This window comes from Buteo buteo, chromosome 24, assembly GCF_964188355.1.
Source record: "Buteo buteo chromosome 24, bButBut1.hap1.1, whole genome shotgun sequence".
In the NCBI taxonomy this organism is placed as follows: Eukaryota; Metazoa; Chordata; class Aves; order Accipitriformes; family Accipitridae; genus Buteo; species Buteo buteo.
The window spans coordinates 12,403,815-12,429,629 of record NC_134194.1 but is presented as its reverse complement, the minus strand read 5'-3'; the positions used below and the strand labels follow the sequence as shown (position 1 = coordinate 12,429,629).

The following is a 25,815-nucleotide window of genomic DNA, read 5'->3' as shown; positions in this document are numbered from 1 at the left end:
GGCAGGGGAGAATACCTGAGCAGCACAGCACGGTGTGACATGCTCTGTGCCTTCTCCAGTGTCGGGCTAGGATGGGACGTGACTAGGGACTGGCTTGATACTGCTGTCTTGTGACCCGTGGCCCTGAGACTGGCAGAGTGAAAAGGTGACACCAGGGCTGGACAACCAGAGCCAGGATTTGTTGGATATTTATTGGACAGGAGGATCAGTTGTCTCTTTTTTACTCATCTCCAGTGGAAACCCCCTCCACATCCCTTCATCAGGTCTGAGTGCCCTGTCCCAGCTGATTTACTCAGTCATCAGTAGGGACAGGGCTCTGCTCACTAGCATAATTTGAACACCTAACTCGGGCCACCTAAACTCTTACTTGCAGTTTGCAGACGCAGAGAGCTTTTCCTTCCACACCAGCTGCTTGCAATGAGCCAGCTCTTCTTCAGCATCTCCCATCCCCAGGAGAAACCAAACCCTGCACAAGGCATCGGCAACAAGGGAAAGGAGAGTCCGCTGAGCAGCCTGCCTTCCCGCTGAAATGCTCAGCTGAGGCGGTGCTCAAACACCACCTCCCTTTGTCTCTCGCTAGCCCTCTTGGTGAATCTGGTACTTGTTCTGCCTTGGGTGGAAAAATTCCGGTTCCCCAGTGCAGTCCCACTGCATGGCCAAATGGCTCAGCCCGGTGAGGTCTGAAGCTACCTGGCACAGTGTGCTCTCACTATGCTCATCACTCGGATGATTTGGGTTTAAACATAGCCCCACTGCCCTGTGCCAAGACCTGCCCCACTGCCTGCCTGCTCCCTGCCCAGGTCATCTTCCCGAGGTGCTAGCTTGCAAGGCCAGGCCTTCCAGCACTGGCTTTGTCAGGCGGGAGGGAAGAGTAATGACTTGAGACAAAAATATTTGATGCCATTTACGGGTAAAAGCAGAATGTTTTAGTTTGGTTGGGCTTGTTTTTACCCTGCTCTTCCTGAAACTGGAACCCCACTGCAGGAGGTAGCATGGTGCAAGGAAGAGGAGACAGTCTTTAAAAATAAAACAACACTCACCTTCCTTGCTCTGGGAGTGTAAATTAGGCTGGCCACTTGCCTTGGACAACTCCCCCGACTCTGGGAACAAACTGTGCATGCATTGCCTCTCTAATGGCCATGCTCTTTCACCCACGGTTCCCCAGCATTTCTGTATCACTGAGAAACCGTCCCCTCTCCCTTTGTCCCCCTGCCTTCCTCCTGCCAGATCTGCTAAATCAAACTCATACTGGCTGAAAGCAGACAAGGAACTACTAACGTAGGAGGGAAGAGGCACCAGTCAGGCTGCCTGTGCTGAAATACAGATCCTGCTGTCATGGCATTTTTGAGTCCTGTTTCTTCTCCTTCTGCAGTCCCTTTCCACCCTCTCCCTCCTCTTCCACATGGGATCTGGCCTCTTGCTTTCCACCTTGAGTTTCCTGCTGGTGCTTGAGTCATTGTCCGTCCTAGGGCCCTTTTCTCATTTCCATTTGTTTCTCTGTCATCTTTTTATACTCCCCTGGGGCTATATTTCATTTTGCCTCTGTTCTTCAGTTGCCTCCATCTGTCCCTTCAACCACTCTCCTTTGAGTCCTTCTCTTTCCGTTTTTCATCACCAGTCTGTACTGGATTTATGACTTTATTGGCAGAGTTGACAGAAGCCTCCTTACAGACACAGTCACTCAGCAAGCTGCATTGTCCAAACCTATGCTAAAAAAGTTGGCCCTGTCCAAACAGTTTTATCATCTTTTTTCCCCTCCTGAGTTTTGCATGTTAAAGGGAATTCTTAGGCAGAGAAAGAAAATACCTCTGAAACCACTCTGACTTCATTATAAGCCTTTGGCTTGGTATATCGTATCAGAAAGGAAAATCCCCAAAGCTCTGCCATCTAACTGTAGCAAACTGAAATCCTATCCTGCAGCCAAACAAGTGAGTCCAAGTGTGCTGCTCAGCAGTTGCTTGCCCCCGGCACGGAGGGCTGGACTGAGTCAGCCCAGCCTGAGACCAAACCCGAGCAGATGCAATGCCAGCACCCTCTCCTGGGGTCCTTCTAAGGTCCAGGGGGGCATTGCAGACTGGTAGGGAGAGCTGATCATGCCCCTAGCCAGCACTTCTGCAGAGCCCCACGCTTCACTTCAGACCAACAACCCTCTCCCCTTCTCCAGTTCATTTCTGTGTCTCCTGGCCAACATCCACAAGTCATGCCTAGAAATCACAGCCCTCCCGGCCCCGGCCCTACTGCCACCGGCTCTGCCTCGGAGGCAAATCGCGCCACAGCTCCGTGCCCTGACCTTTTCTTTCTGGGAACAGCACGCACCCCTCGCCTCTCATCACTTGACTCTCCCCCACCGCCAAGCAAGGGGCAGCCCAGCTGGAGCAGCCCGGCACCCTGCCCCTCTCCCTGCCTCCTCCTGCCTCTGCCAGCCCGGCATGGCGGCAGCCGGGGTGTCATCACCTCCCGCGCCAGGGAGAGATGCCTGCAACTGTCCCGTACAGTCTGCTAGCAAAGGTCAGCTGGGCCCCTGCGAAGGAGGGGCTGGGATCGCGGGAGGAACAGCCTGTACATCACTCTGCTGCCGGGGACGGGGAGATGTTCATTCAAGGCTGGATGACTCTCCTGGAGGGGTTTCCATGCTATAAATAGGTACCCTGAGGATCCCCTTTTAAGAAGGGTCTTTCTCTACAGCAGAGAGCCCCAGAGAGACAGGGCACTACACAGCCAGCTTTTAAATGAGCTGAACAAATCATGCTACGCTGTTACTAAGGAATGACCTCCTTGTTCTGAGTCACAAAATGTCTTTCTGTGGTTCTGCTCTTCCTTTTTCCTCCCATGAGTCTCCCCCCTACAGCTCCCTTTCGTCTCAGCTGCTGTGCTGAAGTGATATGTATCAACTCCAATAGCTGCAGATTGTGCCCCCAGCTTAGTGCCTTCCCTGCTTCTCTATCTCTAACTCTATACACTTGTGCTCTGTATGTCTATATTTCTATCTCAGCTGGAGACAGCAGGACCTCCAGGTTCGGGTGGGACTTGCCTTCATTGCTTCTCCGCCACCACCACCACTGACATGGCTCAGGGCTCCATCTCCCACGGCAGGGAGTGTGCTAACACCTCTGTTGTGCAAAACCCTGGCAAGTCCACAAATGACTCCACTTTCATGAAGCTGAGAAGAAGAGAACAACCTGTGCTTGCCAGGAGAAGACAAGGGGAGGGGTATCTCTGAGCCACAGCCCTTCAAATGGCTGGTCCTCATGAAAGGCAGGTCCCTACCAGCACTCATCGCAATGCAAAGCAAAATGCCGTTCAGGGTAAGACACTGCTCTGATGTCTGTGCTAGAAAAAATTGTCTTGCTGACTAACACCTAACCCTCTAGCCCAACCATGAAAGCATCTCTCTTCCCCTCCCACCTTCCACACCAAAGATCTCTGTAATCAGACATGGACCCTGCTACAAGCAGGCTTTCAAGATCACGCAGAGCGTTGACTGACTCCCTGTCACAACCGATTTCACAAGTTACCTTCCAGCTTACACCACTGCATCTGGCACTGCAGTCCAGCTCAACAAGAGCACAGGAACAGAGTAACACACATCCCCGTGGAAAATCTGTGACTTGATGGTTTATAGCACAGACATCTTTCGTCCTGCTTGAACTGGGCTAACTTAGTCTAGCAAGGCACCTGGGAAGGCAAAGGAGCAGGAAAGGCATCGCAGGGCCCAGCGCAGCAAATCCCCCTGGGAGACCATCCTAAAACCCAGCCTAGAAAGTCAGCATCTCTCCATATCAAATTGCTGGGCTGCTCCAGGGTGTTTCTCATCCGAGCGTGAGGGAACTGTTTCTTTCTCCTCTTCTTTAGCTACAAAGCTGTTTGTACAGCCCTTCACACTCAGCAGCTCTCCAGGTTTTGAGCCTAACTTGTCTCTATAACGAAGGTCCCATGCTCAGCCACTCGTGTCGAGGCAGAGTATCACAGTACTATCTGGGTTACAATGAGGTTTCACAAAAAAGACTTACAGTCAAGGCCGATACAGATCTATCTCAGCATCATTCTTTTGTGCGAGGCTGGCCACCGTGCCAACACGCTTCCTCTCTGAAACCACCACCAGCAATGTCTTTTTATTTTCATGAGACACAGAACTTAGCTGAGGTCCCAAGCAGAGGGCTGGAACAGAGGGGTGACAGCCTACACCCGATCCCACCCATTCCCAAGCAGGACAGCCAGGTGAGGTGAATGGAGAGTAAGAAAACATCTGAACAGTGAGAACAGATTCCCCAGTGAACAGGTACCTACACAGCTTCTCCACCTGCTCCCCCACACATAGATATATTGGAGCTTCCACTACCTCTGCTATGTGCAGACACACTTCCCTTCTCTACTAGGCATGTATCAGAAAATCAGCGTATCTTCAACTGAGCTGTTTGCTTCCAGGGCTAGGCATCAAGAAACTTATTTAGGGCTTCTGCTGCAATTTTTCTCAGGAAAAACTGCCATGCATTTCCAGCCATGAGTCGAATACAACAGGATAGGACTTTCAGGCTTTGGAACAGGGACCCTGCAACCTCATGGATATCTTGCACTATTTTTGAAGGCTTCTTCAAGGCTGCCTAACAAATTTGCTGTCCACATGCTGCAGCCCATGGGACCTCCATCCAACAGCCACTAAGGAGTGTAATGTCCTGACAGGTACCCATCGTGGTAGGCACCGTTTGATCTGATGCCAGTGGGCTTGGGAGGCAGGAAGAGCAGTACGGCTTTGGGGGCGATAACTGCTTTCAGCAGTGTGGGTCTTGCTTGGGCTGATGGCTGCAAAATATCAAGATGAGGGCAGTCCGCACCGAGGGATGAACAAGCATTTCCTTCAGCCAGAGAGAAAAAAAGATTAAGGAGGGATTTTTCACACTTGCATACACTTAAGAGGAAAAAATATTTACATGAGAGAGAAAGGACTTGGCATGGGCTTCTCAGAGGCCGTTTGTTGTTTATGCATTTCTCAGGACTGGGCTGAGGCTGTGGAGCTCAGCGGTGGAGTGTGAACCCCCCCGCCAAGCCATCGAGGATGTGGTGCGAGTGGGGAGCTGTGTTCAGACTAGGGCTGGTGAGAGATCCTCTCGTCGTCGCTCCTGTTGCCTACGCCTGCAATGAAGTCATGTCTGCGAGACTGCAGGTAGCTCTGGCAGTGGCCACTGTGGTTTCCTAATGCCTTTGGCATCGCTGGAGGACCAGAGCCAGGAGGGGCTGCTGGGAGCCTCAGGGCAACCACCAAATGTGCTGGGAAGCAGGGACTAGGCTCTAAGCACCTCTTAGGACCAAGCACCTTTCCAAGGTGGGATGTAGAGTGTTCTCTGGTCTGAATGTCCTGTTTTAATGGGGATGGGGGGAGCTGAATAGCAGCTGAGGCTCCTCCCGCAGATGCTGAAGGTCCGACTAATTCCTTCTTCAGGACCCCTACAGTCAGCAATGGCTTGTATTTCTAGCTGGGGCTGTCTAACCCTTGAAAGCACAAGGATATAAACCCATAAATCATTATCATTTGGGCATCTGTCGTGTTTTGGAAGTGCCTGGTGTAATCTCTCCCTGTCCAAGCTGCACAATGACTCCCTGCTGTTGTTTCTGGAAAGGAGCAGCCTTGAAACGTGCAGGGCACACACTGGCCCCCGCTGCCAAGACTTTCATCACGGTCTTAAGTGGCATAAAGAATGCAAAATACTTGTCATTGCAACATGCTGGGCTGTGATCCTACTTTACATTAACCATGCTCTTTCTTCACCCCCACCTGAAGCAATATGAGCACCAGGACAACACAGCTGGCCAACAGGTAACAGAGAACAGACCAGGAGAGTAGGATACTTTTCCGAACACCCCCCCAGAAGCTTTTCCAATCCTAATTAGGACATAAAGCAATCTGGGACAGACAGCAGTGACTTACCACACTGTGCTCCTGTCACGCCCATCCCTGCGGGGCAATTCACACTGTTGCCCCTGCTTCCAGCCCAAGCTCCAAACCAGCACAGGTGGAGAAGCCGCCACACGGTGTTTGCACTGTGCTGAGCCAAGACTAAGAAGCCCTGCCGAGGTGTGTGGTGTTCATCCCGGGCAAGGTAAGACCTTGCTCAGACAGCGGAGAGGGAGCAGAGTCATCATTCACCCCTGCTGCGATGCCAGCACGGGGCCTCGCTTCTGGGCCAGAGAAGAGCAGAGACAGCACCGGGCTTTACAGACAAGCCCTGCATACATTTTGCAGTGTTTCACATTTCCCATCCCAACAGTCTCTGCACTGGACATCTGTGTTTTCTCCCAGTCCCAGGGAACGCTGGCACTGGTGACCAGCAACAGAGGATTAAAGCCCCCAGCTGTACCGGTCCATGCTTCTGCAGCAGCCCTGCTCTGCCAGGGGAGCACAGGAGCAATCCAAGACTGCCACTGTTTCAAGTCCAAACAGGCAGAAAAGCAGGTGGCTTTTAAAAACCACTTTGTCTGCAAACCCTGACTTAAGAGGTGAAAAACAGAGAAGCCCTTTTACAGCGAGGTGCTGAGCACCTGCAACCTCCTCACCGTTTCCAGGGCTCAAAGAGCTGGATAAATTAATGAAACTCTTGTCCACTCAGGGAAGCTGTGCGTGCCTCCCCACCAGCACCAGGCTATTCAGGGGTTGGGTTTTTTTTTAACGAGCCCTGAAAGATTCACTGGAAGAGTCTCCAAGAGTATGGGGGAAATACAGCCAGCAAAACAGCTTTAAGCAAGGACACTTGACTACAAGCATACCATAAATACTCTTTATTTAAACACAATGTCAATCAATAGGACCTGCAATAAATACTCAAACTTTTGGACATACAGATCTTCATCTATATATCTATCTGTCTAGCACAACAAAACACCTTTACATTTCCTTGTTTATATACAGTTCTGTATATCGCTGTATATAGATAATGGACATATATACACACATATACATACATATATCTAAATATATATGCACTTGTGCAAAAATGACCTTACCAAGGGCAGTAAACAAGTAAATATTTCCCAATCCACTCTCACTGGCACTGGTAATATTGCACAGAAATTCACTTGTATGCTCATGCCATCGGGAGGGTGAGAAAACAGGAGAAAACCTGAAATTGCATGCATGGAGAAGCAGGAAATCCACTTTTTTCATGACAAAGAAAGTTTGTAGAGGCTTTATGCTCCCTAAAATACTCTGCTTGATTCAGCACCCTTACACACAGCAATGCTTGCAAATACCCAATGCCAAATCCAGGGCAATCAGGATTGTGTCCTGCTCTTACAACACCTACCAGGAGAGATAACCTCCTTCCAAGTTCTGTGTAAACTCCAGTCTCCAGCATGCACTGCTCTGTCCAAACCCAGGCTGTGTCACTAAGACCCCGGGGAAGCATCTGTGCTCCCGACCGAGCTGGCTGTACTTTGTTCTGCAGCAGGCAAACATGAGCCTCAGTCCTTTGGCTGAGGGTGGAAGAGGGAGCGGTTTTGCCACCTTGTCTGCCCATGCCACCAGCTGCAGCTTGGGCCCTTGAGGAACAGCTGTAGTGCATCTCCCAAGAGGCAGTGCTGGGTGAAATATTGCTGCCCTACTCTGTAATACAACAAAAAGCACCCACAGGTTCCCACGGGTGCCCCGTGCAGCTGGTCACCCCACAGGAATGTCTCTGATAAGAGGGTGTAGCTACCCCAGCTGCCAAATGACAGCGTCCTCATAGCCCAGGATGTCTGTTCATTGCAAAATGTTCTCTTTGCCCCTAGGAAGAAAGGTTAGGACTAATGCTCACTTTCAAAACAGGTCCAATAATAAAAGAATAACAAGGAGAAGAAATGCTCAGGCTGCTGGGTTCAAGTCTCAGAAAGAGCCAAGCTTTCACATTGAAAGAGACTTTATTGCACAGCAAGGAAAGGCCAAAGAGTGGCTGCGGTCCTACTCGTGGACCTGAGAAACCAAGAACAAGTGTAAAAACAGTGATAAAAGGAACCTTAATCCTTGCAAAATACTAATCTCAGGGAGCCTGGGGTCACACCACCTCTCTGCTGTGAACAACATCCAAGGCCAGGGTGGCTTTTCAAAACAGCCCTTGCTCATCTGAACCTGAAGAACTACCCTGGGTACTGTGCATGCTACAAACCTGAAGTGAAGGCACCAATACTACTCTTACAAGTTAAGAAAAGATGTGTGTCAGCCAAAGTAAGAGGTGCTTCAGCAGGGCTGGATGCTTCTGCAGAGGCAGGTGGGGAGGGAGAAGACTGGTGTGAGGCTGGTGAGCAGACCAGCAGGCACCATCCCCAGCTCGCTCTTCCATCCTCATAGCCCAAGGACACAGCCAGGCACTGCCACAGTCGGCCAGGAAACCTTTGCTTCCCTGCTGCTTTTAGAAGGACGGCACTTTCTATCTGCTGACATAGAGCAGAGAAGGGAACAGGCAAGACAGGCTACCCTCCCTCCTGCCAGAGGAATGAATGTGCTCATAAACCCATCTCCTTGGGAAATGGATTCATCATAGCAGTGAAAACAAACACTGGGAGGCAGAGGACTGGCAAAGGGAGGGGACAAAAGCCCTTTCCTTAGCCAGTGTGGGTGTCTGAGACTCCTGGCAGCAGAACCATTGTAATTAAAGGCACAGGAGCAGGCTGTCCCCATGTGCCGAAAGACAAGCCGGCGGGGAAGAAGACCAGCCTGCCTGAACAGAGAGCTTTGGCTGGAACTCAGGAAAAAAAGGAGAGTTTATGAACTTTGGAAGAAGGGGCAGGCAACTCAGGAGGACTACAAAGATGTCGTGAGGTTATGCAGGGAGAAAATTAGAAGGGCCAAAGCCCAACTAGAAATTAAACTGGCTACTGTTGTAAAAGACAATTAAAAATGCTTCTATAAATACATTAACAACAAAAGGAGGGCGAAGGAGAATCTCCATCCATTATCAGATGCAGGCAGAAACATAGTGACAAAGGATGAGGAAAAGGCTGAGGTACTTAATTCCCTCTTTGCTTCAGTCTTTAATAGTAAGACCAGTTGTTCTTGGGGTATCCAGCCCCCTAAGCTGGGAGACAGGGGCAGGGAGCAGAATGAAGCCCTCATAACCCAAGGGGAAACAGTTAACGATCTGCTACACCACTTAGGCACACACAAGCCTATGGGACCAGATGGGATCCACCCAAGGGTACTGAGGGAGCTGGCAGAAGCGCTCACCAAGCCACCTTCAACCATTTATGAGCAGTCCTGGCTAACTGGGGAGGTCCCAGTTGACTGGAGGTCAGCACATGTGATGCCCATTTACAAGAAGGGCTGAAAGGATCTGGGGAACTGCAGGCCTGTCAGTCTGACCTCGATGCTGGGGAAGTTATGGAGCAGATCGTCTTGAGTGCCATCGTGAGGCACGTACAGGACAACCAGGCGATCAGGCCCAGTCTGCATGGGTTTATGAAAGGCTCGACTAACCTGATCTCCTTCTATGACAAGGTGACCCACTTAGTGGATGAGGGAAAGGCTGTGGATATTGTTTACCTGGACTTCAGTAAAGCCTTTGACACTGTTTCTGACAGCATTCTCCTGGAGAAACCGGCTGCTCATGGCTTGGACGGGTGCACTCTTCACTGGATAAAAAACTGTCTGGGTGGCTGGGCCCAAAGAGTGGTGGTGAATGGAGTTAAATCCAGTCGGTGGCTGGTCACAAGTGGTTCCCCAGGGCTCAGTATTGGGGCCAGTTCTAATATCTTTATCGATGATCCGGACGAGGGGATTGAGTGCACCCTCAGTAAGTTTGCAGACAACACCAAGTTGGGCGGGAGTGTTGGTCTGCTGGAGGGTAGGAAGGCTCTACAGAGGGGTCTGGACAGGCTGGATCGATGGGCTGAGGCCAATTGTAGGAGGTTCAACAAGGCCAAGCGCCGGGTCCTGCACTTGGGTCACAACAACCCCACGCAGCGCTACAGGCTTGGGGAAGAGGGGCTGGAAAGCTGCCCGGCAGAAAAGGACCTGGGGGTGTTGGTCGACAGCCGGCTGAGTACGAGGCGGCAGTGTGCCCAGGTGGCCAAGAAGGCCGATGGCATCCTGGCCTGTATCAGAAATGGTGTGGCCAGCAGGAGCAGGGAGGTGGTTGTCCCCCTGTACTCGGCACTGGTGAGGCTGCACCTCGAGTCCTGTGTTCAGTTTTGGGCCCCTCATTCCAAGAAAGGCACTGAGGTGCTGGAACGTGTCCAGAGAAGAGCAACGAAGCTGGTGAAGGGTCTAGAGCACAAGTCTTATGAGGAGCGGCTGAGGGAACTGGGGTTGTTTAGCCTGGAGAAAAAGTGGCTGAGGGGAGACCTTATCGCTCTCTACAAACAACTACCTGAAAGGAGGTTGTAGCGAGGTGGGTGTTGGTCTCTACTCCCAAGTAACAAGTGACAGGATGAGAGAAAACAGCCTTAAGTTGTGGCAGGGGAGGTTTAGATTGGATACTAGGAAAAATTTCTTCACCAAAAGGGTTGTCAAGCATTGGAACAGGCTGCCTAGGGAAGTAGTTGAGTCACCATCCCTGGAGGTATTTAAAAGAGGTGTAGATGTGGCACTTAGGGACTTGGTTTAGTGGTGGACTTGGCAGTGTTAGGTTTATGGTTGGACTTGATAATTTTAAAGGTCTTTTCCAACCTAAATAATTCTGTGACTCTATACCAGAAGGGCAAGAGATGCTAGGAGATAGATTGCAGCCTGCTGTTTATGCTCCTAGCCAGCCCTGTCAATACCTTCCCCTCTACAGCAAAAACATGTCCCTTATAGTAAATAAATACATAAATAAGCCCTTTGAAAAGCCCAGTGGCTGTGACGTGGGAGAGCTGAAGAGCACGTTGTGTCCCTGCTCACACATCCGCTCTCTCCGGAGAAGCTGGGCTCTCCTTTCTACACTACTAATCTCCGGCCTATTTTCAAACATAAGGGGGCATTTGATAACTTAGGTCTCTTCCCTCCCTCTCTGCCGAACCCACTGCCTCGGCAGTGTCCTTAGGCAGGGGTCTCACCTTCACCCAAACCACAGGGGAGGCTGCAAGGTGTGGATCCGGCTCCACAGTCGAGGCTGGGCAGACACAGCCAAGGCTCCACACGCACACCCTGACACCCCACGGCAATGCGATATGCACTGATGGGCAATGCTGCGCATTAGGAATTGCTGAACGATTTGGGATAGGAGGCACTTTGGGAATGGCTGGCCCTCAAGAGATGCTCGAGTCACACTCCCAGGTGGGGATCTGCACCCAGACCCCATCCCCTCTGCCAGCTCCCCTTGCTTTTCCACACCTCCCCAGTGCTGGAGCAAGCATCAGGTTATATTTCAAGGCCTGGCTTCCCAGAAAGCAAAAGCTCTCCAGGAATGCTCCCAAGAGGCAAAGGACTGACATAACTCAGCAGCTCTCGACGCTCTGCCTGTTTTGGAGGACAAAGCAAAGACAGCCCCTAATGTGGAAACTACAGCTGCCGGAATCACAAGCAGGACCTACAGCGAGGACAGTATTTTGTAACAACACAGAAGTTGCATTTGTGACACTCATCTTGACTAAGACTTTAAAACTAGTAACAATCTGTTTGGCCAAAGTAGCTAAAAGCAGTGAATGTACCACAAAGCTCCAGTTAGCTGTACCCACTGACACCTGGGGGGTGGACAGTATCCGACCTGTGCTCTATCCACCTTTGTGGCAGTGGCATAAGGTACAAACCAGCAGCACAGAAGGTAGCCTGCTCTGTTTGCAATAAGAATTTGGTATTTTGTCACAGTGATTTTCCTCAAATGAACTCACTGGTGTGTGTTTTATCAGATGTATTTAACCTGAGCCAACTCTCTGCTAGTGTAAAATCCTAAGTACCCTAAAACCAATTTAAGCAGCTAGTGTCCCAACTTCAATGCTCCATTTTTTAATGCCTAGCATGTATCTATAAAACTATATTATAAAATATTTTAACAGGCCAAAGGATTCCTCTACACAGCTTTTCTTTTTCAACCATGGAACAGGAAAGGTTTGTTGGTTTGACTTTGGTGGTGCCACAACATTTTATCCTCCAATGTTTCTCTTTCAATTCCAGCTGCCCTCAGAACCACACAGTTCATATTTCACCAGTTTTACTAATGTTGCCTTAGAGAAAAGAAATCAGTTCTTCACTACTCAGACTTGCCTGCAAGTCTGAGGTTTCCTAACACTGTAGCTGAGCATTGCAGTACCGAGGTCAACTGCCCAGTGCAAACAGCCCAATGTCCCCTGTCCCTTCCACACCCATGTACTCTGGATACTGTAGTTGTTCTGCAATTAGCCACTTGCTCATCTCTCAGCTTTGGCTACGTACAGCCACAACATCTGAAGTATGAACATAGGCAGCCAAACAAATAGAGCAATTATTTGGACAACAAAGTCCTGGTCCACAACATATGCTACTGAAATGCAAATAATTAGTAATAGTAAAAATACAGACAGCAACTGAAATGTGGACACTGGATTTCTTTGTGCCAGAGGCTCCTGCCCCACAGCCAGTGGGAGTTTGACTGCTGAGCCTGCTGTAGGCTGGCCTGGCCCCCAGTTGGGAGTTGGCTATCGGTGTAGGACACCTCCTTGCTCTGTGCCCTTGCTACCTGCTAACCTATGCTGCCCCTGGGCGTTGCAAAATACAGCAAGGGACTGGCAAGATTAAAAATGCAGGAGATTTAACAACACCGGAGATATCGATTGCTACAATCAAGAGGTTAATTTTCACTTCCCCCTGAGTGCTACATAATAATCACAGCCCGCACGGAGTGTGTGTGTGTGCACCGACTCCAGAGCACGCCAGCCTCTGACATTTCAGTTCTTGTGCAGTATGAAGCAAACACCACCTGACTGCCGGTCCCGGTCCTGCGCTGGGTCTCCCCCTGCTCGGACAGCCTGTTAATGTTTATCTGAGGAACACATGCTTTTGGCTACCTGCGGCCTCACACACCGCACCATGCCATCACACCCCTCCTTTGCCCAGGTGGCTCACACTCAAAGGACTTCAGGCACTGCTGACAACCCCAGCAAGGCAGCGGGTGAGGACAGTGACAGGCACAGGCATCAAAGCAGACAGCGAGAGGCAGGAGGGAAGGGCTCTCGGGCACGTTCCCTGCCTCTGCTGTAGCGCTGAGCTGGAAAGGCTGCAAGCGGAGCTGAGCCAGCACCCGTCACAGGGCTAGAGGAGGAGGAGAGGGCTCTTACAGCTGTTCCTCCTTCCCAGCACCCTTTCCAAGCAGGATCAGGACTGCTTTGGGAAAGAAAGAAGGGAGCACTAGGAGTTTCCAGACCCCAGCCCCACAAAAGCCAGGTGGGGTTTTACCACGAGGGGTGTGAGAGCTCGAGGAGTTTGTCACTGCCCTGCACCTTGCAGCAGCCGTGGCAGCACCAGCAGCAATCCCCCTCACACTGCTCTTCCAGGTTCCAGGGGAGACTGATTCCCCTCCAGCCCTCCCTGGGGCTGCCCCTTTCCATATCGGCCCTTGAGGAAAGTCCTTAGAGCAGCCAAGAGAGCCAGGGCCACACAGAGACTGCAAAGAGGCGTCAGCAGCCAGAAACCCTGCTCCGTTCCCCCTCCCAGCCTCTGACCTCCCCTGCTTCCTTCCAGTGCTGCCCCAATCCCCCTCTTGCAGTGGGGGGTAACAGCCCAAGAGGCCTCAGCTCCGGTTCACCCCGGGTACCTCCTCACCCCACTGACCTGCAAAGCCAGCTCAGCCGGAGACCCACCGATCCCCAAACTGACCACAACGTGTCCCCCAGCAGCAGCGCAAGCCAAATCCCCGAGGTGCAGGGCAGGTGTGTGGAACTGCAGGGAATGGGGGGGGGGGGGGAGAAGAGCCCGCACACACACCGTGCCCGAGCATCCCCCCGCGGGACACCGCGGCCCCACGGAGCGCCGACAGGTCCCGTGAGCACCGTTTCCTCGCACCTCTCCCGAGCGTATCGGAAAAGACCTCGCACTTGCACATTGTCCCGGCCCTCGGGGCCAGCCGCGGGTGGAGGCAATAGGGGGGGTCCCGTGTGTCGTCCCCCCGCGCCGATCGCTGCTTCCCTCCAGCTAGGGACATTGAGAGAGCAAGCCCTCGGCAGCAGTGCCGTCCCGTCCCCGTCCCCGTCCCGCAGCCCACACCTGCCCGCCCGTGTCTGCCGCCCCCCCGACAGCCCTGCGCGCCCGCCGCCAACTCTTGCAACCCGGGAACAAAATGCAAAGCCTGCCGCAAGGCGGGGGGAGGGGGGGGGGGAACCAAACCCAAAACTCTCCACAAACCAACCAACCTACAGCCGTCCCGCGCCCAGAGCTGTGCTTCCAGTCTGCCAGTGAAAATAAAAAACCTCCTCCCATCCCGCCTCCTCGGGCTCACTGTCATTTGAGACTTGTAGTTAAACAAACCGGGCAGTTCAAAAGCTTTGGTTGGAAGCTCAGCGAAAGGACCGGCTGTGGTTGTAGCAGCATTTCACCCGACTTCCCGGTACCCCATTCCGGAGTCCCACCGTCACAGTCTCGCATTCTGGGCAAACAGTCCATTTATTTCTAATACTACTATTTCAGCAGAAAGTCCTCTAGCACTTGGCAAAAATAGCGTTCGTTTTTTTCTGGGCGTTGTTTAAACTGTCCCACTGCCGGCAACAGCCGCGGACCCGACACAGCCCTACCGAGCCGCGCTCAGCCCCGCTCCTGCCATCCCTTCCCCGGGGATTTTGTCGCAGAATGCCACCCCTGCACGCTCCCCAGGGCTGGACCACACTGGTACCACCGCCCGGGGCTGCCCTCCCGGCCGGGGAGGGGTCCCACGGCCACCGGCTCGGTTACGAGAAGGGAACCGGGAGGACTCCCGCGGGGCGCCCGGCTCCGCGGACGGGGCTGCCGCCGGGGCGGGCGGCTGCAGCCCCAGCCCCGCTCCCGCCGCCCCGCACGGAGCTCCCGCAGCAGCCGCCGGCTCCTAACACTAAGGACATGAGGTAGTTCAACACCAGCCACGGCCAGGAAGTTTTTTCCGGGGGCGAGCTTTCTGCACAGCCCTAAATTTCCCGTCCACCCCCCACCCCGCTCAGGGGACCCACGGTCGCGCCCCTAAAGAGGCAGACTGCAAGCAGCCCGCCCGACCCTGCCCGGGACAACCCCCCACCTGTTTGCGGAAGGTTTGCCCAGTTTGGGGGTTCTTGCAGCCATGAGGTTTTAGGTGCGCTCTAGAAGAGGACCATTATTATTATTATTAACGGGGGGGTTGGGTTTTCCTTAGAGAGAAAGGTTCCTCTTTATAACCGACGTGTGCCACGCCAGAGCCCATCACGTCTCGAAGCTACCCGCTAGGCACAGTACCTTTGCAGTGCAAAAAGTCCTCAGGGTGAGGGAAGGAACCCTCTTCGCAGAGCAAGTCGCAGGTTTTATCCGATGCCAGGGGGTAGCCGTTGTCCTCCTCGTTGTAGTCGCTCTTGCCGTTGCTGTTTGAGTAGCCGTTGGCATACATCTTCAGGGCAGACCTGCGGAGGCAGAGGAGCTCCTGGAAGGCATACCTGAAGTCCGGGCTCCGGCAGTAGATCAAAGGGTTGAAGGCAGAGTTGACATAGCCCAGCCAGTTCAAGAGAATGTACACGTACTTCGGTATGATGTCGTCCTGGATGACGTGCACGATGTTGACGATGAAGAAGGGCAGCCAGCACAGCGTGAAGGTGCCCATGATGATGCCCAGGGTCTTGAGGGCCTTGTGCTCCTTCAAGAAGAACTTGGAGGAACGGCGGTGCCCAGCTCCCCCTTTCTGCTCCTGCTCCTTGTTCTGGGTGTGAAACCTCCCCTCGCTCCTGTCTATCTTCTGCAACTGCTTCTTGGCCACCTGGAAGACCCTGGCATACACGAATACCATGACCACAAGCGGCAGGTAGAAGGAGATGATGGAGGAGGCGATGGCGTACGCTTGGTTGGTGAAGAAGTCACAACACGTGTCCTTCTCGTAGCACAGGATGGCCTCGACACGGTCTGCCCGATACCAGTGCATTTGGATGGGCAAGAAGGAGGTGAGGGCTGAGACCACCCACACCACGAGGATGACCACGCGCGCCTTGCTCTTGGTCAGCAGGCTCTGGTACTTGAAAGGGGAGGTGATGGCGAAGTACCGGTCCACGGCAATGACGCAGAGGGTCTCGATGCTGGCAGTGACGCAGAGCACGTCCAAGGAGGTCCAGAACTCACACCAGAAGTTCCCAAACTTCCACATCTCCATGATGATGTGGCTGGCGCCGAAGGGCACCACGGCCAGCCCCATCACCAGGTCAGCGCAGGCCAGTGAGGTGATGAAGTAGTTGGTGACAGTCTGCAGGCGCTGGAACCGGGCGATGGCCGTGATCACCAGCACGTTCCCGAAGACGATGGCCAGCACGATCACCGACATGAGGATCCCCATGCCCACCATCCACACGTCCCGCGACAGCGTGGGGTCGGCGGCGCTCTGGTTGGCGCTGACGTTGCCGCCGGGCAGCTCGGTGCCTGCCACCCCCATGGCCCCCCCCCCCCCCCGCAACAGCAGCCCCCCCCCGGGCAGGCGGCGGGGGCTCGGCTTTGCCTAGGGCTCCTCCGCGGCAGCGCTGCGCCGGGAGCCGCGCATACGGGACGGCAGGTGCGGGGCGGGTTTGGCCGCGGGGTGCTCCCGCTGTGCGTGCCCGGGACCGCTCCGCTCGTCACGTCACGTGTCACGTCCCCGCACCGTCCCCGCACCGTCCCCGCACCGTCCCCGTCCCCGTCTCTGTCTCTGTCCCCGTCCCCTCCCGCGCGCGGCGGCCGCGCGCCCGCCCGCCCGACTCCCGCAGCCCGTTAGGCGCCGCCGAGCTTATAGCGACACCCGCCGTGACATCAGCTCGCCGCAGCCAATGGCAGCCCGCGCCGCGCCCCGCGCGCACCTCGCACCCCCCACCCCCCCTCCCCCGCGCCTCGGCCCGCCCGCCTCGCCCCACGCGTGTCCCCGCCCCGCGCGCTCCCCCCCCCCCCGACCACGCGTGCTGCAGCCCCGCCGGGGTCCTCGCGCCTGCTCTCCGCCCCATGCTCTCGCCCTGCTCCAAGCGTGCTCCACCCCCCCCATGTCCCCACGCCCCCCACCCACGCGTGCTCCCCGCCCCAGGGTGTCCCTGTGCTTTCCAGCCATGTCCCCACGCCTTCCACCTACGGGTGCCACCCATGCTCTCCCTGCCTCGGGGGTGTCCCCGCACCCCCTGCCCCACGCGTGCCTCCGCGCCCCACGTGCGCCCCGCCTCCCGCCCCACCCACGCACCCTGTGTGCTCCCTGCCCCCGGGGGTGTCTCCAGGACACGAGGCACCAGGCGCTCACAGGGACTTCATCCCTGCCTGGACGCCGGGGTTTGGCTTTTCCCATCCTCACCGGTGACGCTTTGCACCAGGACGTCACCCAGGTCTCCGTCCCTGCCGGCCCCCGGCCCAGCATCCCAGTGGGCACCCAGGGCGGTGGGGTGCATCCGGGTGCTGGAGCCGCAGCCCAGCTCCAGAAATCCCGGAGCTGGACAAGGGCACAGACCCCCCTCAGCTGTCCTGGGAGCGCTGGCCAGGCAGGGAGGCTGCGCGACTGCCGCGCACTGCCGCGCTGCAGCCAGGCATGCGGTTAGCCCCAGACGCTGTCACGAGTATTTCCCTCCAAAGCAAACAAATTTGCTAAATAAGGACTAAGGAATCCTGCAAACTTCCTTTTAGGCTAACAGGAGATAACGCTGCCGCCGGAGTTTCGTTTCTGCCCGTTGCTCTGTACCGACACTGCCCAGCCTCGTGCCGCTCTCCCGCAGAGATACATCGCGCTGCCTGCGGGCCCCGGCGGGCTTGAGGAAGTGACAGCGAAGCTTGAAGGCTGGGGTTCTAAAATTGCCCTGTGCCACAGAAAGGGAGAACAGGAAGAGTTGCTTTTGCCCAGATTTGCCCCCATGCTGCCAGCTGCACCAAAAGCAGCTGCAGGTCAGTGTCTCGTCGGGTGCTGCACCGCGGCCCTCCCACGGCAGAGGCAGTGGAGGACTCCCGTCTTCGTTAGCAATTAAACTAACGTTACTAATGTTAAATCTTCTTTGAAACACATCAGCTGCCCAAGGCCGTACCGCGGTGCGGAGGGCCGGGTGCCGGCCGGGCTGCGGTGGGCAGCAGCCTTAGCCCCACCGGCCCCGCGCCGTGGCTGCTGGGTGGCCGTGTCACACCCCGGCTGCACCCGGGCTATTTATAGAGAAGAGCCGTGTACGGAGAGGAAGCTTTGTGGTTTAAAACAGAGGGGCAAACGAGGTGCTGGAATCAGGAAATGAGATGAAAGGCAGTTTCAGCAGTGTGAGGTGTCTGTCTAGGCACGGTTCTTCCTTAATTAGTGGCTTCCCCGCACTGTTTCCACACTCCACTTCTGCATCTGCACACTTTGGAGGTTTTAAAGATGAGGAGACGCGAGCAGAAGATCCACAGGGCACCCCTTCCCACTGCAGATACGCTCAGCCTTTGGAAAGCAGGAGCATTTGGAGGACCCAGGTATGCAGTGCTAATGACCTTAGCTAATTACCAGGAGTTTCCCCTGCCCGCAGTTGAGATAAATGGGGCCGTAGGTTTCCCACACATACCAACAGGTACAGCTGTAACCAGCCAGTGTGAGTCTGTAGCGCTCCATTGGCTTTCACAGACTTCACACCAGCTGAGGGTCTGGCCCAGTTAGCGCTTGCTGGGTGCGATATCCGTTCCCCAGTTTCCGTGCACGCAGGGCCCCCCTCACCCTCTCTGCCTGGGGGCCAGCACCGCTCACCTTGCAGGGGAGGCATGGCAAGAAGCTGCTGGAAAAGCAGAGGTAGAGATGAGATGCAATAGTGGGAGAGCAAAGCAGAATGGGGAAGCAAAAGCAGGTGGTGTGGGAACTACATGTCAACCTCAGCTCGCTGTTCCCCCTTCTTTTTTAAGGGCTGATGAGAAAGCTCTCGAAAGTCCTCAAGGTAAGTTTCTGGCAATAACCTGGCGAGCTTGCTGTGCTGTTTCCTGTGGGTTAGGCTAACATCTGGGAATACTCTGACACCAGATCAAAGCGTTCCAAAAGCATTAGGTCCCCTGTCCTCATAGACATAGAAATGTTCATCCTTGCACGAGGCACCGAGGCTTGAAAGGAGGAGAAGCAGGCTTGGGGACTTGGTGGGAAACACCAGCTCTGGGAGAGTCAGAGCTAAATTCTCTGCTTCGTAACAACTGCTTTATCAAAGGCACCTGTGTGTCCTGCATATCCCTGGTAAGAGTCCTACATCCCTCTCCAGAGGCTGCTGCAGGACTCTGGAAGTCTCTGTGGCCCAGGGTGCAGAAATCAGCCAGCCCAGCTTACATCTAAATATTTTGTCTTTGTTGTACTATATTCAAAGAAGCCTGAACCTCTCCTTTGGTTAACAGGGTGTGGTAGAGGAAGCAGAGAAAGGCTGATTTTTCTTCCTTGATTCTGCAGTTCTTGCTTGTGTTGGTAATATTTGTTCACCTATGTAAGGTGTGTCGGGGTGGGCCCATGGCTATGCAGCCATGACCCACACTGAGTGGGACTAGTGACCACAGGTTCAAAATAAAGCAGGAATTTGCCCCACATAAAAATAAATTTTGTCACCAAAAGTCCGAGTTGCTTTTGAGGTTTGCATGCCTTTATCCGTGCTTTTGAGTAGTTATTAGCTTTCCAGCATGTTCAAGGCTTCTTATTTAAACAAATGTAATACCAAACCTCAGAGGAGATGTTAGGAAGACAGTTAAGTTTGCACTTCTTATGCTGCCTGAAGTGCTGGAGAGAGCCTCAGCCCACCCCAAAATGCCTCCTTCTGGGTTTCTCAGGCTTGGAGGGTGTCAAAACCAGACAGGTCTCATTTGTTCCATGCAGCACATCTGCACCACTGACCCCGCTGCTTTGTCATCACGCTAATCTTTTCTCTTTTTATAATTGGATGTGTGCTCCCTCCTTGCTGGGTGACATTTGAAGAACTGCCTGTGGGATCAATGAGAAAGGCAGGGTTGGTAGAAAGAGGTAATCACTTTTATTAGCCCAACTGACATAATTGGAAAAAACAGCCAGGCTTTTGGGCATGCAAGACCTTCCTCAGGACTGTGACTAGCTGGGATGCTGGTCTGAACCCTGCCTGCCCAGATGCACAGGCTGGAAAGCACAAAGCACTCTGATATTAAGCAGCTGGCCAGATCAGGCCCTTGGCAAGCGCTTGGAAGTGACAGTCTTCAACACAGTGTTTGGCGGGAGAGGAATCTGTAAAATTCTCTTCCTGCAGAGAACTGATAAGTAACAGTATTTGTCTGGTATGTCACTGCGAGGAGGCTGTAGAGCAGCAGAAGCAGCATGCCGGCAGCGTGGAAGCGTTCCTCTTCCTCTGGCTGCTGATTAGCACCAGCCCCTGCTGCAGGTGAGCAGCCCACCCTGGCCTAAGCCACACCGGGCACCCTTCGGACAATCTGGCAGTGCCTGCTCAGAGGGGCTTCATTCTGCTTTTCCCCGTTTTTTCTGCTGCATTCGTTTGCACGTGCCTGGCTTTGGCCATCAGCGGGCACTGGGCAGTGCTGCAGCAGAGCGCTGCGCTGGGGCGGCTCCCCGGCCCACGGGAAGAGGGATGGCGACACTTTCTGTGGGTCACCTCTGCCTTCCTCTGGGGGCTTTTGGATTCCTCATCCTCCTGCTTCAACGCAGCGTGGCAGGGGTCAGGGAGCTTTCGGCAGGTTAGCTGCGGTAGCAGCTCCTGGCTCTTGATTTCTCTTCCTCTCTTGCTTTATAAGCCATGAGGGGGAGCCACCCGTGACTCACAGCTCCCCGTTAATCTCTCGTTTATGCTTGTTTGGAACAGCAGTGCAATTAGAAGTTAGGGTTGGAGTGATGAAGTGGGTTTTTTTTGTTTGCTTGTTTCTCTCTTGAAGCTCCCTGCATGGTCTGGTGAGAGCCCTGGCGTGTCTCCTTGCTCCAGGAGCCCGCAGCAGTAAGGAGAAGCCCAGGGCTCCCTTTGGCACCCACCTGCAGCAGGGAGGACAGCAGAAGGGACAGAAACACTCCCGCTTCTTTTCCACGGGGGACATGCTGCCATGTCCGCCCTCGGGCAGCCGTCCTCAGCCCCAGCACCTCCGAGGACCATGGCCACCCTGTGCTCCGCAGGGGGACGGGGTGGCAGAGGGGCTCTGCTCCACTCTGGGGGCTGCAGGATGGCATGAAGTGCCTGAGACAGCACCCATCTCACACAGGAGCATGCCTAATGCTTCCACAGGTGCCACCACTGTTAAAGTGTGCCTGTCCCCACATCCTCCCATGTGAAGGTGCCGTGGCGGTGTGAAGGGAAATTGGTGGGGGGGGATTAATGAATTAATCATCTTGCACCAAGGCGGGCAGGATCCTCTGGTCCTCTCAGTGCATCTCCCAGGGCATCTGCTGAGTGTGGGAGATCATGGCTATTAACCTCTGGAGTACTGGCTTTTGTAGGGAGGCAGTTATTGTCCTTTTTTTTTTTTTTCTTCAGACTAGACCAAGGAAAAAGGAAACTGCTGAATATGAGCAATGACCCCAGTGAAAACTGAAGCGCTTTATATGGAACATGACACTGGCTGCAACAGCTGAACACCAGAGATTCATTGTCTCTGGGCCAAATACTGAACTGCTTGCCTGTAAATCAATACTGATAGTGAATACAGGTTACAAAATGACACAACATGAGGGCAGCAGAGGAAACAGAAGAGAGCATCAGAATAACAGTTAGAGATAAAAGATTGTTATCATGACTTTTTCTTCTTCTCATTACTGTTTTTCCCATAACTGAACATCGCTTTCATAAGCAGAGGAGATCACCATCTCTAACCTGACTTGTCCCTGGCAATGACCTCTGAGCCCATGCGGCCAGCAATCTTTTCTTGTCCACTCCCCGGTATCTTGTTTCCCTGCATGGTGCAAAGCCATGGTGTGAGGCTGCAGCAGGGTAGTTTGCCACACAGTCGAAGTTTTTTGAGTGCAAAATGCACCCCATTCTCCAGGCATCATCAGCACCGAGGTGACTTCTGCTCCATTACCCCCACCCAGCAGATCAGAGGAGACACCACTCAGGTGCAATGGGCACCCAGGGCTACAGAGCAGATGAGGCTACATAAATGTAGCCATAATTTCACAGGAGCCTGGGCTGGAGCCACACTGAATTGCACATAGTGTGAGGCAGACACGTCTGGTTCAAACACAAATGCACTGAGTTGTGGCCACGCTGAGGTGCCTTGCTTCTCACTTCCAGCCTCCTTCCTGCCCTTGTTCTTGCACGGCGGTCTGACCTCAGATAATGCTCAGTATCATTAGGCAGGAGGCAAATTGTATGGCACCTACACTGACCCAGTGTAAACCTCTGACTCACATAAATAATGGGCATGTATATAGGAGGCACACCAGGGAAGCAACACTGAAAGCACAGGGCCCTCTGCCATCTTCATCTCTCCACCATCAGTGAGGGTCTAGTGTACCCCAAGGTGAATTCTGGTCCTGGCGATAGAGGTCCTTGCTTGCAGTGGGGCCAGAGCTTCACCTCTCATTCCTAATTTTAGAAGACTACTTCATGAGCTTATAGGAAAGGGAACTCTGTGTGCCGGAATATGTGCCCAGTTCTACTGAGTCCAAGAGGAAATTTGTTTTTTCCTGAGAGCTTTCTTATCAAATCTGCTGCATATCAAACCCAAAATAGCTTGTGTGGCTGCTGGTCAGACCAAGCTTTCCCTCAGCTCTGAGGGATGGTTCAAGAGCTAGAGGAAGATTTGCTAATGCACTGCTGCAGGGTGGCAGGGCCATGGTGGGTGCTGTGTGCACACTCTTCATCTGGTGCAAACGCGAGGGATTTTAATTTAGTTTAATCACCTTTTCCAGTGTGGGCAAGGCCCTTGGCATGGTCTGAAGGCAGGTGCACCAACATGTGCTGGGGCCAAGCCAACAGCTAATGCCAGGGTGCCCTGTGCCTGGCAGGACAGAGCCAGCTGGGGAGCTGAGATGTGCAAAAGGAGAAGATGGCCAGGTGGAGATGGGGCTGAGCTCTAACCATAGCTCTGCACTGTATGCCTGGCCAGGAGGTCCGACAGCAGCAGTAAGGGTCCAGGAAGAAGGGCTTCATCAATGCTGAGATCTTGGGCAAATTTGAACAGCCCATGCTGGAGATTATGGCACCCTGGCTAACTAAAGTATGGGTAGGTCAAGTCTGCCATGCCCACACTGCCAGCAGATGCCTGGCCATCCTGTGGGCATCTTTCAAAAGCTGTGCAATCCCTGTGGAGCTACAATGTCTTCTAAGCCCTTGGGCAAGTGCTTAGCATTTGCATAGGTGGCTCCAGACCTGGAGCGTCAATACACACAAGGAGAAAAGGCTGTAGTCCTTGGCATTTGGTTCCTAGATCACATAGACCTTTTCAGTCTTGTGCCTTTAATTTTGTGTTTCCCTCAGTGAGGCAGAATTAATGTTGGTTCCTAGATCACATAGACCTTTTCAGTCTTGTGCCTTTAATTTTGTGTTTCCCTCAGTGAGGCAGAATTAATGTCGTCTAGGCATCTGAAGAGGACATCCACTAATGTCTGTCAGGTCTTTGGGAGCAGACTTCACAAGGTAGTGCTAAAAAGGTTGTTTTTTTCTCTGTGGTTGCAACATATATGGTCCAATCCTTTCCCTAAAATACCTTGCTGGGAAAAGGAAATCACAATTCAGAAGTGGCTTAGGGTAAACTCATGCTTGTCTGATTTCTTTGTAATGCCTCAGTCTGGCCGTAGCCATCAGTCTTCCTGTTTTACACAGAGGTTGGACATTTGCAGTGGGAACTGTCATGGAGATTTTGCTCTTAGCATGGAAGTGAATCGATGCCCTAAAAGAAAGGCAGTAGTTGTGTTATGCAAGATTTGGGGGATAGAATGATCCTTTTGAAGCGAATGCGTTTAAGGAAAATGACCACACGGAGAGTCCTGGATGCAAACACCTACAAAAAGATACTTATTTTACTGGTTACCATCAACAAATTTGCCTAATTGGGAACCATGTCTAGCAGCAAGAAGGGTGGTAAGCACTAAGATATCAAGGTGATGTGTACAACAGAAGAAGATAGGCAGAATTCAGTCTCCATACCTCACACAAGGCTTGCCCCCTCTCAGCCTGGTCATGACATCTGATGTGAACCCTGTTTAACTTATTCCCTAGCTCTGGGAGAAATCTGCAGCACATTTACAGCTCATATCGCATATTCCACCTACTATACATCAGCGAGTCCTCATTTTCTCTGCTCATCAATGAACTCGGGCTAAATTCAGAGCAGCACATGAAAGTGAAAGGCACCGTGTGGCATGACCACCCAGACTCTTTACCCACTCCAGCCCACTCTGGAATGTCAGAACAAACACTGTGTGTAACTCCTTAAACAATGTAAGTAATCGCTTTTAGATGGGCTATTGTGTGTGGCATTCATCTAGGAGATGGTATCTGTGAATGGTGTTTTGTGTGTTAGTGTATTTTAATAGCACGTGAGATTACATCTCTGGCTAGTGTTTTTATTTGCTATAGTATGGTAATTGGGTGATTTTAATCTGTGGTTGATTTTTTTTTTTTTAATGTAGCCCTGAGGGAAATGGTGTAAGGCTGTCTCTTACTAAAATTAGCCTTGGCAAACTCAAATTCGCCCCTTCCGCCAGCTTACAGCAGAACACTTGGGATAAAAAATGGTTGCAAGTCCGACCAGCTAAATAGATAGAGAACCTGCAAGCCTGGGTTTTCTCTCCTACTCAGGCTATTAAACTCTTCGATGGAGGCACAGACTCGACATTTTGAGAACCCTGTATCCTCCAGAATTCCTTCCTGTTCCCCAGAGAACAGGCATGCTCTTCCTCAGTTCACCAGGAAAGTATCAAAGGCTCAGCATTTTTCGTCAAAAAAAAAAAGTTGTGCATGATGCCTCAGGACTTTTTTGATTGCATCCGTGGAGATGCTGCTGCAGCAATGGTCCAGCCCTGGCAGTCAGCACAGAAAGCAGGGTAGCTCTCCAGAAACCGGACCTCTGTGCCTGCACTCCTATCATGCAGTCATCTGTATCCAGCTCTCTGAGTCCATGAGGACCTCCATGCCACTAGACACCCCCAGGAGGAGTTTTCTGCACTTACGTTTCCAGTTCTAGAAACATTTTTCCTGGGAAATGTCTCTGACTTCCGCACTGCAGCTGAGCTGCTCCCCAGGGCACGGCAGAAGGCCAGGGCAGGTAAACCAAGAGTCATAATGAAGATCTTAATGTATGAATTGAGTATAACACGTGCTGGCTCCTTGCCTTCTGCACGGAATGAAAGAAATTAATACAATGTTCCTGATGTGCCTGTAAATATTTCTGCAGTGAATTGAGCCCTGCCCAGCCATTGATTTCCCACTTCAAAGGTCAAAGCCATTTGGTTTCATAATCATTTGTGTAACCCTCTGATGGAAGTGGAAAGTAGGAAGAGGTGTCCCAGAGACCTGGAGGAGCAGGTGGTGCAACAAGGGAGATCCTGCATTTCCAAAACACAGAGCTAGATGTAAACGTAGATCCGGGTTGAGGATTAGGGAGGGAAGAAGGCAGAAATGCCATTGCCTTCTTGTGGGGCAGAAGTTCTCCCTCCAGGCCACTGCGGTTTCATCCATGGGGTTTCTAGCAGCCCACCTGGCTCCTCTGCTGAGATGCTCGTTACCCTGGAAGTCATTCTGAGCTCTTCTCGCTGCTGCTGCCAGGTCCCTCTGAGTCAGGGTTTGAAGGCTCTTGCCAAAAGGTCATGCCTGTGCCTGGCAGCTCTGCTAGGCAGCCAAACAGGAGCAGCATGCATGAAGCTCGTG

The 25,815-nt window shown here is 53.0% G+C and overlaps 1 protein-coding gene across 2 annotated transcripts in view; it reads right to left on the bottom strand.

Annotated features, from left to right (window-relative positions):
- The window catches only part of ADRB2 (adrenoceptor beta 2), a 37,914-nt gene extending 21,348 nt beyond the window's left edge, over positions 1-16,566 (bottom strand). Inside the window, exon 1 of one of the 2 annotated variants that reach the window (XR_012654296.1) lies at positions 14,269-16,566. Coding sequence is in view for 1 of the 2 variants with exons in the window: in XM_075056638.1 (XP_074912739.1) it covers positions 15,314-16,487 (1,174 nt within the window). In the remaining variant the exon portion in view is untranslated. The remainder of the gene's footprint in view (positions 1-14,268) is intronic. The other variant, XM_075056638.1, reaches the window with a different exon arrangement.
- Positions 16,567-25,815: the final 9,249 nt, after the last annotated feature.